This window comes from Gymnodraco acuticeps, unplaced genomic scaffold (assembly GCF_902827175.1).
Source record: "Gymnodraco acuticeps unplaced genomic scaffold, fGymAcu1.1, whole genome shotgun sequence".
Taxonomy (NCBI): domain Eukaryota; kingdom Metazoa; phylum Chordata; class Actinopteri; order Perciformes; family Bathydraconidae; genus Gymnodraco; species Gymnodraco acuticeps.
The window spans coordinates 221332-237426 of NW_022990035.1; the positions used below are offsets into that span (position 1 = coordinate 221332).

The following is a 16095-nucleotide window of genomic DNA, read 5'->3' on the forward strand; positions in this document are numbered from 1 at the left end:
GTTCAGCTCTTGTTCCAGGTGAGTATAGGAGAAACTCTTCTCTCTGTTTAAATGTGGCTCTTTCCTGCAGGTCAGCCTTTACCCTGGATGAAGGAAGATCAACAACTATAATGAAGACTTTATTTCGCTACATCTTTCACAGTGTTATACATTTCAGATAGCATTTGACTTTGCTAAGAGATACATTTCAAAATAACCACAGACAGAAGACATCAGCACTTAGACCAGTACAGAGCTTTCTTAAGAAATGGACACACACATTCTAATTCACACACACACACAAAACATGAAGAAGCTTTTCGTTGAATCTGCAAGTTTTAAAGACTTTTAAGGCAGTACCTGAGAATTTGAATCCAGGAGATAATAAGGAGATATGAAGTGGATATGGAGGGATAAATGAAAAAAAGGGTAGACAAGGAGAAACGTTCAAAAATAAAATGTTCAAGGTAGTCACTTCAGATCAAATTACTTTTTTAGAGACAGATTATGAGCCTTAAAGGTAGGGTAGGTAAGAATAGAGAAACCAGCTCGAGTGCGCTAGAATTTGAAAGTACACAACCGAAAAAAATCTGCCCCTTCCTTCAGACTTCCTCACAGAGCCCCTCCTCCAACACACACGGACGTGCACATGACCAATGAGGGCACGAGATAAGTTTGTGCACAGATGGAAGTCTGACAGGCAGGTAGGCCATCCAGTTATCTGCCGCGGGCCGAGGCAGATGATTGGTCGTGCTTTTTGCAGCGCCACGGCTTCCACAGATGACATTTTTGTATGTATTTATTGTCAAAGCATTTCATGTATTCATTGCTATCGGGATGTTAAGAGCATTCCATGGAATACAACAAAAAGTGTATCTGAAGTGAATTACCTACCCCACCTTTAACTGAGTTTGAGAAAGCAAATAAGTTAAACTCATCATCAGGATTTCATTTAGAAGGAGTTAAGAAAAGAACGCTTCATCTTTCAGAAGCCTACTAAGAGGCAGGAGGGAAGTTTAGTTAGTGACTTTGGTTCAACTTACATTATGTGACTGTTTAGACATAAACATCTAATATAAAGAGTGCATACTTACTGACTTATGCTGACCTCAACAGGATATAACCCCATCTCTAAACCTCCACGCAGCTTTCAGCCTCTTTCGGTTAATTGTTTTGTTTTTCCATTTGTTCCTGAACTGTTGAACCACTTTTCATTGGTACACTAATGTTAAAATAGCTAATTGGATTTCTCTGGTTGCCTGATCAGCTCTCATAATCACGCTGGCAGTTCTATATTTAATAGTATTGCTAATGAGGGAATTCATTAGGCCAATTAATGTAGTAATTAGTAAATATCTCTATGTCAACATACCTCTTCATCTTCATTAAACGTGTTCATGTTATGAGACAAAATGTCAGCTGTCATTCACTGTAATGAATGTCACTGTTGTTAGCAAGATGGATTTCAGAATGAAAAGCTTCTGTCTATTTGTTTGAATTTCTTCTTGCAACATTATTCATATTATAATCAGAATCCAAGTTTTCTTTGTTAGGGAACATGAGGGGGAAATAATCTCCAGGACCTCCAGTATACAGCGGGTTGTCCTTCGTTAGCCGCCTTTAGCTGCACTGTCCATCAACCTGACCGTGGTGAGCTGTGAGGCCGCAGCCACAAGGTCAGCACGCAATGTGGAGGTCGTTTTGGGGCGTTGGACACAGGCTGCACAGCTCCTTAAGTCTGCTGCTATACAGATGGTCTGCTGCCAGTTTCAAAATCAATAGCTCCTGATAAAAAACGTTTTAAAGACACAGGTTACGAGAGAGCTAGTATTCTTGTTTGGATGACCGTTTAAAGAGTATATTGTGTTTATAAAAACTAAAAGATGCAGCATGTGTTTTACCTGGAGAGCACTGTGGCATAAAAGAGGTGTCTAATCCATCAAAATGCAACATATAGAAGTGTATTCTACATGTATTCCTCTGTAGAGTGACTTTATCACGATTTAAAAATGTAATTCGAAAAATGTAATATTCAATTCAATTCAAAACCTTTATTTATCCAGGTAAAATCCCATTGAGATCAATGATCTCTTTTTCAAGGGAGACCTGCAGAATATTGAATTCTGGGCTTTGTTTGGATAAGAAAAAACAATCAACTTCAGTCCAGAGAATATAAACTCAAATTGGTTGAATCTTGAGAAATGAAAAACATTGAGAGAGAAAGAATAAGTGAGGCAGGTTAAGTATTAAAGAAACACACAAACAGAGCTTATCGAGAGTAGGTGAAGGAGGTTGTGGTGGGAGAAGTTTTTGGTAGGGAGGGATGAACTTACAAAAAGAGGTAAATGAGTGTCCAAAGACCAGAGCAACAAGTTAAGAAACTGAAACAAAACTCAGACCATTACAAGAGTTTTCCATTATAAAAAAAACATGACCATCACTCTTTTTTACTCTACACCATTGGCTCATCATCACTGTCTTCATCCCCCTCAAGCAGTCTCTGTAAGGGTGTCAGGGTGGAGGGAGGGATGGAGGTGGAAGAGGGAGAAGGAGGAGGAGTGGAAGGGGGAGGGACCGGGGGAGGAGGGGTGGATGGAGGAAGGCTGACGTTGCTGTTGTCGCTGCAACTGGTTCTGGGAGAGCTGCAGGCCCCGGGGCCGCTCCCCGTGGTGTAGCTGCTGCTCTCCTCCACCTCCAAGGTCACGCCCTCGATCCACACCTCCGTCTCAGCCTCGTGGATGTGATGGTGAGGGGGGGACAGGGGTGGAGGCTGGGGAACAGGGAGAGCTAAGGGACAGGAGGTGGAGGTCGGAGAGGAGGGAGCAGTGGAAGAAGAAGGTGGAGGTTTAGGGGCAGAGCTGTGTTTGCGGAAGCTTGCGAGCGGAGGACGGAGCCGGACGCCAGAGCGGGTGGAGCCCTCGATGGCCTTCTGGAGCTGGAGGGGCGGAGGAGGGAGGGAAACGGTGGAGGAACAAGATGGAGGGAAGTGGTGACATTTTAGGAAAGCAGTATAAAGACAGCAACAGTTTTTAGTCAGAGGGAGGAATAGGTAAGTTAAAGGATGAAAGGATTTCTAAAGTGAAGAAGAAAAGTAAAATAAGATACGGTTTAGGAACAGAGGAGTGAGACGGAGACAAAAATGGGGAAAGACAGAAGGAGTGGAGTAGATCAAAGAAACCCTGAGTGATCTAGAGAGGATATTGATTATGCTAACAAAAAGCTTTATGAAACTCAGAGTAAATTAGTAGCGAATGCCAATTGGACTCCTCAAAGTCAAAGGAAGCTTTTTAAATGTAGAGTGAATTCAAAGGAAGAAGGCTTTCTGGACTGAGATCGATGGGGGTTTAATCAACTTTACTGCTTGCTTTTGGTTCAAGGCGGCACTCATCAGACAGTGTTTGGAAAGAATAAAAAAACATAGACAGCAATACAAGTTTCTTACCTCTTTAAGTGCTACCACTCCCACCAGTTTGCCAATACTGGTCACATAGGCGTGACTGAGCCCCAGCAGTGAGAACAGGGTGTGGGTCTGTGGAGAGGAAGGTCACGTTAGGACACATGTAGACTTTTACCTCTGAGACCAGGACAGCCTTTTGACTCTCTCTGTAACTCCAGACAGTAACATGAAAGATGAAAGCTAACGGCACAGAACCAACCGGGGAAAGAAAAAGTCCCCAGTGCTCAAAGAACTCTGCATATTCTCACACTTTGTATGACCTCTTTATATGCATCTGGAATATTGTAATGTAACTTACATAAGTACATCAACTCAAGTATCATTTTTAAGTTCTTTACTTACTTGTAACAGAGAAATCCTAAAGTGTGGTATAGCTACTTGTTCTTGAACACAAGATCAGAGTACATCTTTCACCACTGTGAATCAGCAAACTTCAACGCCTCCTTTTGTGCAATAATATTCTGGTTATTAACTGGGGAGTTAAATCACACTGATGAAAAAGCACTAGCAGCAATATCACAATCTCTTTCACGCTTTCTGCGAATCCTTCATCTCCCTCAGATGTGTCATTATGACATTGTTAGCATTTCACATTGATTGTATAACGCCGGAAAAAATGAATAATAATTCCTATCATTGGAATGGTGCGCATGTAAAGGCTCCCAATGTTCGGCATATTTTACATTTTTAACACAAGATTATATATTGTTAAAATCCCCAATATGGAAAGCACGCACAGATACAGACACAACTGAGCATGCTTCTTTGGTAAATAGAATAACTAACATCTGAACTCTGGTGGCACAGAATAGCTCTGAACGCATCTCCATTCTAAAGAACTGTCATGCAGTTTTGTTGAAAATTAAAATATGATCAAAATGCTGACAGGAATTTCTCGTAAATGCCAAACTATCTAAGAACATTTGTGAACAATTGGTTAGCATAACTACAGTGCTATTTGGATCCAGAGGTTGACATGTTTAGAATTGCTTTTATTGACTTACAGTCTAAAACCAGAGGTATTTAGTTTACTAATATAAACATCTGAAAAACAATACTTTTGTTTACATTTGAGTAACTGAATAATCAATATTGTGACCAAAACTATTGCTGAGCGGTGATGGATCTGTGTTTGTACTGATCAGGGAGTAAATGAATTGTGAAGTATACTGTAACAGGTGCTTGTTTCTTTCCTTCACTCCTCTGGCAGGGACAATGGTTGTAAAAACGTTTCCTCACAATGTAGGTTGATCACTGAAAATGTACTTCATCCATAATCGTCAGGCACAACTCCCACCTACAAAAGGTTGAATGTTTATGCAACAACCCATGGGCCTACTGCCTACTGTAAAAATGTGTGGTTCTTTGTTCAAAAATGTAAATGTTGATCTTTTAGCTGTTCAGTCTTTACTGTTTTTCATGTAGCACTTCCCTTTCAAAGTCAAGGTTTTCCACATCCGCAGCCGAAAGAGAAGTAAGAAGTAAACAACTTGAGGAGCAGAGTGTGGGAGCATCAAAAGACTTGTTGCTGCCTGAGGAGCAGAACTCCATGCACTCTATATATACACTTTGATTATATAATACCTGTGACAGAAAAATAACTCTTGACAAATGTACATAAAATGCAGCTGGACTATCCATCCAATAACTTATTACATAGCAACTACAACAGACGAGCGGGTCCCAAAAACATGAGCTGATGAAAGAGAGGCTTGGTGTGCACAAGGGAAGATTTAAGTCAGCGAGCATTTCATACACTAAAACATTAATCAATCTTAATTTCAGCAGCAAATTCATTAAAGTGATACAATGGAAAGCAACCTTCAAATCACCTTTAAATCAATATGAACAAAATAGAAAAGGACATTTTCCTTTGTTGGTGAATTGCTTATTGTAAGGGAAACTTCTGCAGCAATGGAGAGTCAGGACTCAGAGAGACACGGGACGAGCAGGAGTTCTGATGTCAAACACGGATCTTTAATACAAGTATCGGCCGGAGAAATTCACATCACAAGTCACACAGTCAAAGGTTCTGACTGCACGAGTGGGTTGCCATGTCAAATCTGATCAGCCTCGCATCTGGGTAGACCCTTTAACTAGTTTACAGAGAGTCAAATCCACATATTGGGGATGGGCGTAAACACCTGGAGACACAGGAGATGTCTCTCACATCTGTGGTGCTTAGAAGCCAGCGTTCTCACAGTCGTAAAACCCCCCCTGTGCCCGCTAGGTCAGGCCATAAAACCTGGTAGTATCAACATACGACTGCATTATCACATTCCTTACGGGAGATTAGAAGCAGGGTTGGTCGTAAATGTCAACACAAAGAATAGGTTAAATATCTAGGAGTAAAGACAGAAATATTCTTTATGACAGATTTACTAATTAATCTATGTGCATTTTATTAAATCATGTTTATACTCATATAATTATCTCCACCAAGGAAGTTATGTTTTGGTTTATTTCATTTGTCAAACTTGGGATTTCTAATCATCTTTGTGACACCTGTTCGTTTTGATCTTTTTTTTCACCAACCTTGTGTAATGATGTTCTCTCGACCAGCTGGAAAGGGGAGGGGTCTACTCGTATCTCATCGATTTCCATCGGCTTGTCCATCTCCACCTCTTCCCACGCCGTGATCTGCAGCAGAAACAAGAAGCAGGTCAACAGAGGCGGAGCTTCGTGGCTTCAGTTCAGAGCTGCTCTCATGATGGCAAAAACCCCTCAACTTATACTCAAATGTTTTATTACAGTCAGAGGGGAATATCAGGATGTGTGTGAATGATGGGTAATAGCCAATACTGGGTATATTGGTAGTACAGTACTGCATCATTGAATACATAAGAAAGTTAAGTGTTTATTATGTTAAAAGTAGCTGGTTAAATAAATAGTAAAAAGTAGAATAAATGCTTCTAAAACGTGGTGAGGAAGAAGCATAAAGCAATTAATCATAACAAGTGTGTACTCAGTTACTTTCCACCACGGGTCATATCCATGTCCACTGTTGATGTAAAAGTGAAGGTGTAGAGGGGAGGTAAACAGCTGTGAATGACCTTGAAACCTGGTGTTCTGTCCTTGCATGTCACCGGTCTCCCCTCTGAGATTTAGGATGTCTGACAGCCCTTAGCCTCTCTATGGATTACCTAGCAGCCTGTGCCTGATGTGACAGGGCAGCAGTCCTGTAGAATGTACAGGCTGAAGCTATGGGAGCCTTTTGGGAAAGAGCCAGGAGGGGTAAACGGAGAGCAGCAGACAGAGCAGGACTCGGAGGACGCAGTAATGGTGTTGTGCTCTCCAATGAACACAGATGTCTCATTTAAGATTCTGGCTGCGTTCACAGTGCAGTTAAAAATTGTCCCAATTCTGAGTCGTGTCCTCAAATGTGACACATCTCTAAAACCTGTGACCTACATGTGAATAGATTGAAATGGATTTGCCAACAGTGAATTAATAATGAGTTAACCACAGAGTGTTCATTTAGAACTGTACTTTTAGTTTAGTTGCTTGGTTTCAGTTGGCATGGAGAAAAACTAAAGACGAATGTGCTTAAAGCAGCAACTGTGATTTTCTCTGATCACAATCCTCTCGTGTTTCTATCTCGGATGCAGAACAGCAACCACCGCCTTATGCGTTGGTCCCTTTTGCTACAGGATTTTAACGTCCACATTTGCTACAAGAAGGGGGTTGATAATGTTATGGCTGATGCTCTGTCCAGGTCCCTGTGAATCTAACATTTCTTTGGGGGAAATGTTTGATTTTTAGTTGGGGGGGTGTTACAACCCTGGGTCGTTAGGTCATGTGTGTGGACATTTTTTCCCTCATGTGTCTGTGTGTGTGTGAGCAACAGGTGGTGCCCGTAAAGCTGATTAGCTACCTTCAACCTGCTGATTGGTCCACCTGAAGAAAAGAGGATATTTAACTGCAGCCGTGCAGTTCCTCGGTCTCTCTCCGACTAGACTTCTCCCAACACACATCTGAGCTGCAATGTCTGTCCTGTTACGCTGATTGCTTATTTATACCGTATGTCGATCCTTTCTCTCGTGTTGTGAGACTGTGTAGAAAAGCTACTAAACCTGTCTTTGTTAGACACGCTTTATTTTGCTTAGGAGTGCAAAACCCTTTCTTTTTTTTCCTTCTGGATAATTCTTTTTCTCCTGTTTTATGCATTAGAGTAGGTAAGATTTTTGTACGTTTATTTTCCTCATTTGATAGGTAAGATTTTGTGTTAAAAGCTTTCTTTGTTTTTTTGTGGTTTTGCTACTCCGGTGTGTAATAATTTTGGGTAAATACATTTACCAAACGCTTTCTCTGTTTTGGCGTCCGTGTTCTTGGGAGTGGGAAAAGTGGGGAGAGTGCATTTTATGCTGCGCCTAGGTTCCCCGAGGTCTGGGCGTAACAATAAAGAGAAAAACTAAAGACGAATGTGCTTAAAGCAGCATCAAGTTTTTTTTTTGTTACGTTGCAAATAGATTTTAAATGTCAGTTCACATTGCAGACAGATAAAGGAAAAAAATGTTTTTCTGATTCAGCACAATAGCTAAGATTCAGCTATTCAGCTAAGAGTCACAACATAAATCTACATAAATGCAAAAACTAGGGTATTCAACTTTTCATCAGCATGCGGGTTGATTATTTAACACCATGCGCCAATCATGTGCCAGTGCGTCCAGTAGATAATGTTATCTGGATTGTTTTTTTATTGCCATGGTTCCGGTCTTTGAGCTTTCTGCTGCCAACCTGGGACAAGCGAGACAACTGGAATTTTGATGTGAACCATTTTTTTAGGCAAAAAGGAAGTTGCTCCACCTTAGACATTTTGACACCTGTACAGAGGACCGAGGGTGTGTGAGTATTTGATCACCACTCTGCAATCAATTATCAGACATTTGTGTAAAAACATGCAAATCACCCGGCCCTCCATCATCACCATACCTCGTCTGGTGTCATTGGGTCTGACAGGGGAGGAGGACAGGGCTCCTGGGGACAATACAAGGAAGAAACAGAGTATAAGATGAAATGTTGTGTGAACAATTTTACAGACTTCTGTAAATGTGGACCTGGCTAGATTTCATCTTTAAAATGAAAAACCTGAACCTTACATTAGGGGAGCAAAGGGAAAGTAACTCAAAGTACAATGTCTTTCTATAACTTCAGCTCAGTTATACCATTTGTTTACTCAACAGTTACTCTTAGATGTATGAAACACTGTCACCTGTGATTTAACCGTCTGCAGAAACAATAACTACTTTTCCTATACTCAGAACAATATTTGATCTAGACATATCTTGAATTGGATTTAATGTCTCTTTCACAGCAATGATGACAAAATGCAGTAACACATTGATTGTAATCACGTTGCTTTCGTCAGGTTTTCTTCAGGTCATCACTCCCACAGCACAGATGCTCTGTGAGTAAGCTGTACGCGAAATTCAGGCCAACACCTGCTGTGACTTGTTCTGTAAAACTACTTTTATGAGCAATAGGTCCCTCATCTACTCACTGTCATGGCAGATTGGCTGCTACTGTTCGTTAAACACCAACACACAATAAGTGTGAGGTTTCTATAGCCGAAAGCAGGGGGAGCTTTCTTTTTTATCAACCAACCAAATAGACAAGCATTGTTTAAAAGGTTTGACATTTTTACAAAGTCCCTTGTTATGTTTATCTAACCTGTACAAATCACTAATTGCATTCTGTGTAGCTGTATTACAATTGTTGAGTTAATCACTGCAACCACAGCCATTATACTAATAAATTAACAAGATGCTGACAATACTACACCAGCCAGATAATATTCTAAAGGTCAGTAGCTGGTTACCTGCCATTAGAGGCTGGGAAAGTAGACAATACTGATTCACCAGCAGAATTCAGCCACGGTTTGGCTTCATTTCCTACCGTGTGTCTGTTTGATATTCAGGGCTGTGGAGCTGCTGTATAAACTGTTCCCATGCAGGAATAGGATTGCTTCCAAAAACATAATAGAAAATCAGACACATAATAATACACAAGGCACAGAAATCTAATTCTAATCTTGCAAGCTTACACGTATATGCTTATTTATAATGTGTTTTTTATTCCTGCTTGTGTAAATAGATGACATGTATTGCTTCCCCCGTGAGCCAGGCTCACCGCCAAGCTGAATAATAACTCCACCTCCAGTATCTGGCTTCCCCATTTCCATATGAGAAGGTAGTGCTCCACTTTGGGGAGTTTGACTGTGGATGAGGAAGCAGTTGTGTATGTATGCGTGGTCCGTCAATCAGATAAGTGTCTTTCTGCCTGAATAGAAAGCAGAGCCCATAAAGACAAATTCAGCCTGCAAAAAATATTGGATAAATATTGATATCCCTATCAGTGTCAGCGTGAGCATGTGGTTTTGGGATGGGGGGCGATTTGCATTTCAATGGCTCATTAAGGAAAACAATATTTCCCTACAAATGTATTCATAGTTGGCTTAAAAAGAGAGTAGTAAGTAACTCTATTGAAGAGGTTTCCAAACTTTGATCAAAGTATCCCTATGTACCAAACCCAATTGACCAAGTACCACTTCAGATACCAACACAATTGCAATCAAAGAGACATTGCAAGCCGTTGCTATTTACCCCAACCATCCGACAGTAGATCCTAGCAATGTGATTGTTTTTTTAATTAAGGATTTTTGCCAGTTGGAGTGCAACTGTTTTGTTTTAACAAGGCTCTTGGGTACCACCAGTTGGAAATGACTGAGCTGTTGTACACATTCACGCCCAATGATTCCTAGGAATGGACAGATGCAACATAACACATGCATAAACACACCTGCGACTGTCCCTCTGTCTGTCTGCTCTTAGAGGTGAAGAGGTTCCTGAGTGTTTTCCTCACAGACTGGAGAGGACCTTTCTCTGAGAGAGAGAGAGAGAGAGAGAGAGAGAGAGAGAGAGAGAGAGAGAGAGAGAGAGAGAGAGAGAGAGAGAGAGAGATAGAGAGAGAGAGAGATAGAGAGAGAGAGAGAGAGATAGAGAGAGAGAGAGAGAGAGATAAGAGAGAGATAGAGAGAGAGAGAGAGAGAGAGAGAGATGGATGCAGTTGGTGAAGTCGGAAATAACCATCCATAACTGCAGATTGGAGTCTGCCACGACCCATGCAACTCCCTATTGTTGTTGCCTGGATACCGTTTGACTTGGAGACTGTTGTGTGTGAGCGGCTACCGAGAAGCTTTATGTACCAAGATAGATGCACACACGGCATCTGTTTATTTGCATTAAACATGCTGCCAAACCAAATTCAACCTGTGGCCCTTTGCTGCATGTCACCCCCCCTCTTCCCACCTTTTCACCTATCATTGGCCTTACTTTGTTTAAAGGCAAAGAAATCCTCTATCTTAATCTCACTTAACACAGTGTTACGGTCAGAACAAATCAAAACATGTATTACATGGCTACAGATATGATAAAATAACACTGTTCCTTTTCCTTTATTTGTTCCCATGGTTTTTTCTTTCATAGTCCGTAAGCGCTGACAAAATGTTCCATTGTACTTTCGGCACAGATGTACTTAACACATATTAGAAGCTGGTGAGCTTTATACCCCATCTGGGTTCAGAGTAAATGCTGAGTCACACATGTTAACAAATTATTTTCCTGAGGAGAAGTAGGAGAGACAGAGCAAAAAATAAAGCTCATTCCATCACCCTAGTACGCAAAACTTGTCTGAAGGAATAAATATGACTATGACAAGCCCCATAAGGCTTTCATTGCACAGCATTGACTTCATGTCAGACGGCTGTAATGGAGCAAAGGAAGAGAGAGCAGAAAACGTGTTTGTTCTCCAACGAACAAATGGGTCCAACCAAACCCTGAGACCAATGATCCTTGCCTCTCTCTTGTTCAGATCCATGGTATATGCAGTTAAATGGGTCTGTGTCAGGTCCCGTACCCGTTTAACGATACACATTGATGTGTAATACCCGAGTGGATCCATGCAGACCAGGCTGTGATCAGACAGCAGCACTGATCCTGTCGGAAGTGTTGTGTGTGTGTTTGAGTGTGAGTGTATTCAGAGAGCAGTGAACAAACTCAAGGAGCACAGTTAATAGCAACCTAGCAATGCTAAGATTAGCAGTGGTGGCAGAAAGTTATTGTTATTATGGGTCAAATAGGCCAACTGTCAAAGCTACAGTGGGTATAGATCATAGGTATAGATCAACAAAATTGCAAAGATGAATTTTGCCACTTTTTTCTTGGCAGGGATCATGGATTATATGCTGCAGGACTAGAAAAAGGGGACAATAGGTAAATCAAATGTTTTGTTTTGGCATCTAATTCTACTTGTTAATTGCAATCAGCTATGACATGAGTGGCCGTTAGGTCCGTACCTCCCAGGCCACTTCAGGTCTGGGGTCAGTAGCAAGGGCTAGAGAGAATTACATCACTTCCGTCCATAACTAACCAGGTAAAAACAACACTTGTGCCATAAAACAATATCCAAAATCCCACTATATCCTTATATGAGAATATAGATATAATAAACATATATCTGCCAGCCCTATTTTTTACCAGTTAAGATCTTAACGGGCGGCGGCGGGGAGTGTGTGTGTGTCTACAGAAGGTCCAGTTGTGATAGACACGGTTCGCCACTGTGACCTAGTAAGCTCTTTATTCTCTGCTAACATACAGAAAGTTGTCCAAACGGTAATAACATTATAACAAATCTATCCAGAAATATCTTGTGCAGACATAAAGAATAACTAGCTAGTATATCACTGAGATATCAACTAGAAATGTACTCAGGAATCTGAAGTCCTCTCAGCTCACCAGGGACAGGAGCAGTGTGGTTGGAGGACGGCTCCTGAGGCTTGGGGGGGGGCAGGGGGCCGTTCCTCTCCTCCTGCACTGGGCTGCCCTGCACACCACAAGTAAATGTTACAAAGTAGCCATTTTTAATAAATGTCCTTTCAAAATACATGGTAAAAAGTTAATAATAGTGTTTTATTTATCAATGAGTAAAATACAAAAAAATGGTGTGTACTAAAACCAAACTTATGGCTTAAAAAAGATTGTAGCACATCAGAGCCCCACCTTCTCTCCGTCCTCCTCTTCCTCCTCCTCCTCCTCCTCATCTACATAGGCGAAGGACTCCCAGCTGTGCTCCTGGGACTGGTTCTGCTCCTGTAGGCTCTGACCCTGAACACACACCCAGGAAAACAGATCAATACAGACTGCATCAGCAGTGTGAATACAAAACTATTACTCTGTTTAACACCCTGATTTATTTCCAGTTTTATGTTTACCCCATTTGGGATTCTTCGATGAAACACCGTGCAGTATGCACATTTCCTCCTCATGTTAGAAAGGCTTTTCAGCCAGCACAATACAGTTGCTTACACTAAATGATGCTCCTATGGTCTATCACCACATCGAAGGAGCCACATGATGGACATTTGAAAAACGATTTACAATACAATCATATGAAATTACTCTAAATAGGGTTTCCTTTTATAGATGTTTCCTTTATCCAAATGACAGGTCTAAGGGTAGGTTAAGATCCTATTAAGGATTTTTGAAGTTCTTTTTTGTCATATAACCATCATAGAAATGTTTGATAATTGATAAGTAGGTACAAAGTTTAGCTGATCATTGCATTATCAATTACTTTTATATCTGGATAGTTGTCTGCATAAGGCAAGGCACGTTTATTTATATAGCACCTTTCAACACAAGGCAATTCAAAGTGCTTTACAACAAATGAAAGACATTCAGAAAATGGCATTTAAAATCAGTCATTAAAAAGAAAAGATAATAAAAGAAACAATAAAAGAAAAAATACATGGATAAAAGTTACAGTGCGGTTTAAGATGTGAATAGTTCATACTCAAATGTAGCCTGAGACAAAGCACAGAAGCAACAAAGTAGAAGATTCATTTGACTAAGCATTATTATGTTAATGTTTACCTTACCTGCATCAGGAGTCTTCTCTCTGGCGATAACCACCAATCACAGAGAGCGAGGAGCTCCAACCTGTCAATGCTGCCCAATAGGATCATAGAGTCTAGAAGCAGGAAGAGGAATAATTATAACCACACTAAATTCAACAGTGGCAAAACTGCCATGCTCAAAAATATTCTTTAAAAACATGAAGTAAGGTAAACTAAGTTAAAGATTTGGTTCTGTAGATTAGTGTTTAGATTTAGATGATATTTACTGTACAGCGCATATTAGATGTAACAAAATACATTCATTTTGTATTATGGTAGTTCTGTTTACAATGAACTTTTACCTTTTGAGTCGACCAGTGGGATTGAATTGATTGAGGAGGAGTCCAGCAGATGTTTGACTTCTCTGTACGAGGACTGAGACGAAATAAACTTCACCCTTCTCACCATGATGTCTTCTACAAAGATGTTGTACTGGCTGTAGGACAGACACACAGATGGTGGTTGTCCACTCAAACAACTTGTAAACACACAAGCAGTGCACAAGCAAATGGACTTTTACCGTAAACTTGGAAGGACAGGTGTCGTTTGATATGAAATTGTAAGTGGGAACAAATCCTTACTTCTTGACATAGCACACATTTTAAACAACCCTTTTTTAATCTGAACTCCTCACGCACCTGATGTGTCCAAAGCCGAGCTCCGGCAGGTACGGCAGCTTCTTGACCTGGATGATGGAGTCGTACAGGGAGGGCTGCAGGCCCTGGGCCACCATGTTGGCCAGGATTACTGCCACCATCATGGGCAGGATGTGGGAGATCTGACCTGTCAGCTCAAAGCAGATCACCGCCGTGGACACCGTGTGAGTCACAGCCCCGGTCAAAGCTGCCGCTCCTGTCAGAGATATGGGATGGGGTGAGGGAGTGGGTAGAATGAAGGATGGATAGAAAGGAGAGGGAGTACAGAGAAATTAGGTGGAAAGGCAGTGAGGAAGCAATGAAAGGGAAGCAAATAAGAAGGTTTGAGAGGGGAAGGAAACAAAGTTCAAGAGAAGAATACTGAAGAGCGAGTAGGAGAACATACAAAAGGATGAAACAAAGGACTGAGTGGGAAGAGAGGGAGATTGAAGGAAGGCAACCTTTCTGGGTCGGCGGCTGAGGTGAGGGCGGCGGAGGGAACCCACAGTGACATTTAACTGTCAGAACAAAGTGGCCACATGCTCTGATGGAGAGGAGGGAGAGGAAGGGTGGAAAGAAAAGGGAGGGAGACGAGGAAGATAAGGAGGGGAGGACAACTTGATAACAAGCGTAACGCCCATATTTGCCTATAAATAGTCAGTGAAACGACCACATATTAACATTCCTTTCGCCTGACAGCATGAAGAAGAAAGTAGGAAATGCAGACAGAACAGCTTAAAAAAACATTTCATAACGTGTAATACTTTGGTTCTTGTTGGGGCGGTTGAGCCAAGTTAATAATATAGTTTGGGAGAGGCAGATGCTGTGAACTGCAAGAAGGTCAGATCGTCACCAACATAATGTGTGTGTTTGTGCAACGGGCCGGGGACAGCCCCCCCCCGTTGATGAGAAACTTTCAGAAATGATCGGGGAATCCCTCTCTAGTGGAGTCATGACGGGGGGGGGGGGGGCGGGCGGGGGATGCACAGGATAACTCAGATGTTACGCAATATTCTACCCTTTTAAGAAATGATAGTAAGCAAAGTGCAATCAAGCTGGGTTAGCACATGTATGCACAAACAGTTGGGACTGTTTACAACAAAAAAATCCATTTATTTCGTGGTTCGTCTTACGGCTGTCAATCACCTGTGGGCAGCGTCTCCACTGCTTCCAGTGCATAATTACTGTATATATCAAATCATGCACACGTATCTATACAACCTATAGAAATGCCAAACGCCATCAGTTTAAGTGTAATTCTGTCCTTCTGAATTTATGAGATTACATTTCATAACAAATAACTGTTGGAGGAGTATTCAATAACATATCTGTATTTGTTTAATGTTTTTGTGTGCACTCAGGAGTATCAAACGAGTGTTTGTTTCATCATTTGAAGATTGGCTTTTTATCAATTTTTGCAATAGACGAGGCAGACAGCTTTGATTCATGCTTTTTTTAAATAAGTGAATTGCTAGGAGGTGGAAAGGGAGACTAACCAATGACTGCGTACCCTCCTGGGATGATGCGGTAAAGGATGCCATCGAACACAATCCCATGAGGAAACAGCGTGGCCATGATCTCTCCCACCAGCCTGCCGAATGCAGCCCCTACAAGACCAGAGAAAAGTGAAGAAGGTAACCTTTCAAACAGATCAAAGTTCATGTACTTTCAACATCAAACAATTCAATAGTAGGCTAAACCACACAAAACACACACAACAATGTTATGCTTAAATTCATACTGATGTTAATAATTGATGATTTATTTATTATGTATAACCGTGTCTAGAAAACAGTACAGTTGTGCATCTGATTGTAAAGTTTTGTATATTTACAGAGACGTTACAAAAACCAAACAGCTCGTAAAATAAGATTTAAAAACAACAAGAGATTATCAAAAAATAAGAATTGCCACTTTAGTTTCATTTTGTATTATTTATAAGGGGGGGGGTAGGGGTCAGTTTGGATTTGGGCCTATGACCTTGAAGTGGCGTTTTAAATTAAATATATGTAATATAGCAAGGTAATCTGTTACATGTGGAAACAAATAATTAAGATTGTCAGCCTCCGTTC

At 41.1% G+C, this 16095-nt stretch overlaps 1 protein-coding gene across 2 annotated transcripts in view; it reads right to left on the reverse strand.

Moving 5' to 3' along the window:
- Positions 1 to 106: 106 nt before the first annotated feature.
- Positions 107 to 16095, reverse strand: part of clcn1a (chloride channel, voltage-sensitive 1a) — a 35547-nt gene continuing 19558 nt past the window's right edge. Inside the window, exons 12-22 of one of the 2 annotated variants that reach the window (XM_034215090.1) lie at positions 15520 to 15630; positions 14027 to 14240; positions 13691 to 13824; positions 13371 to 13462; positions 12493 to 12597; positions 12229 to 12316; positions 10235 to 10317; positions 8369 to 8413; positions 5972 to 6076; positions 3422 to 3508; positions 107 to 2914 (exon numbers count right to left, since the gene is read on the reverse strand). In XM_034215090.1, the coding sequence (XP_034070981.1) occupies positions 2432 to 2914; positions 3422 to 3508; positions 5972 to 6076; positions 8369 to 8413; positions 10235 to 10317; positions 12229 to 12316; positions 12493 to 12597; positions 13371 to 13462; positions 13691 to 13824; positions 14027 to 14240; positions 15520 to 15630 (1547 nt within the window). In that variant the 3' untranslated portion in view covers positions 107 to 2431. The remainder of the gene's footprint in view (positions 2915 to 3421; positions 3509 to 5971; positions 6077 to 8368; positions 8414 to 10234; positions 10318 to 12228; positions 12317 to 12492; positions 12598 to 13370; positions 13463 to 13690; positions 13825 to 14026; positions 14241 to 15519; positions 15631 to 16095) is intronic. The other variant, XM_034215091.1, reaches the window with a different exon arrangement.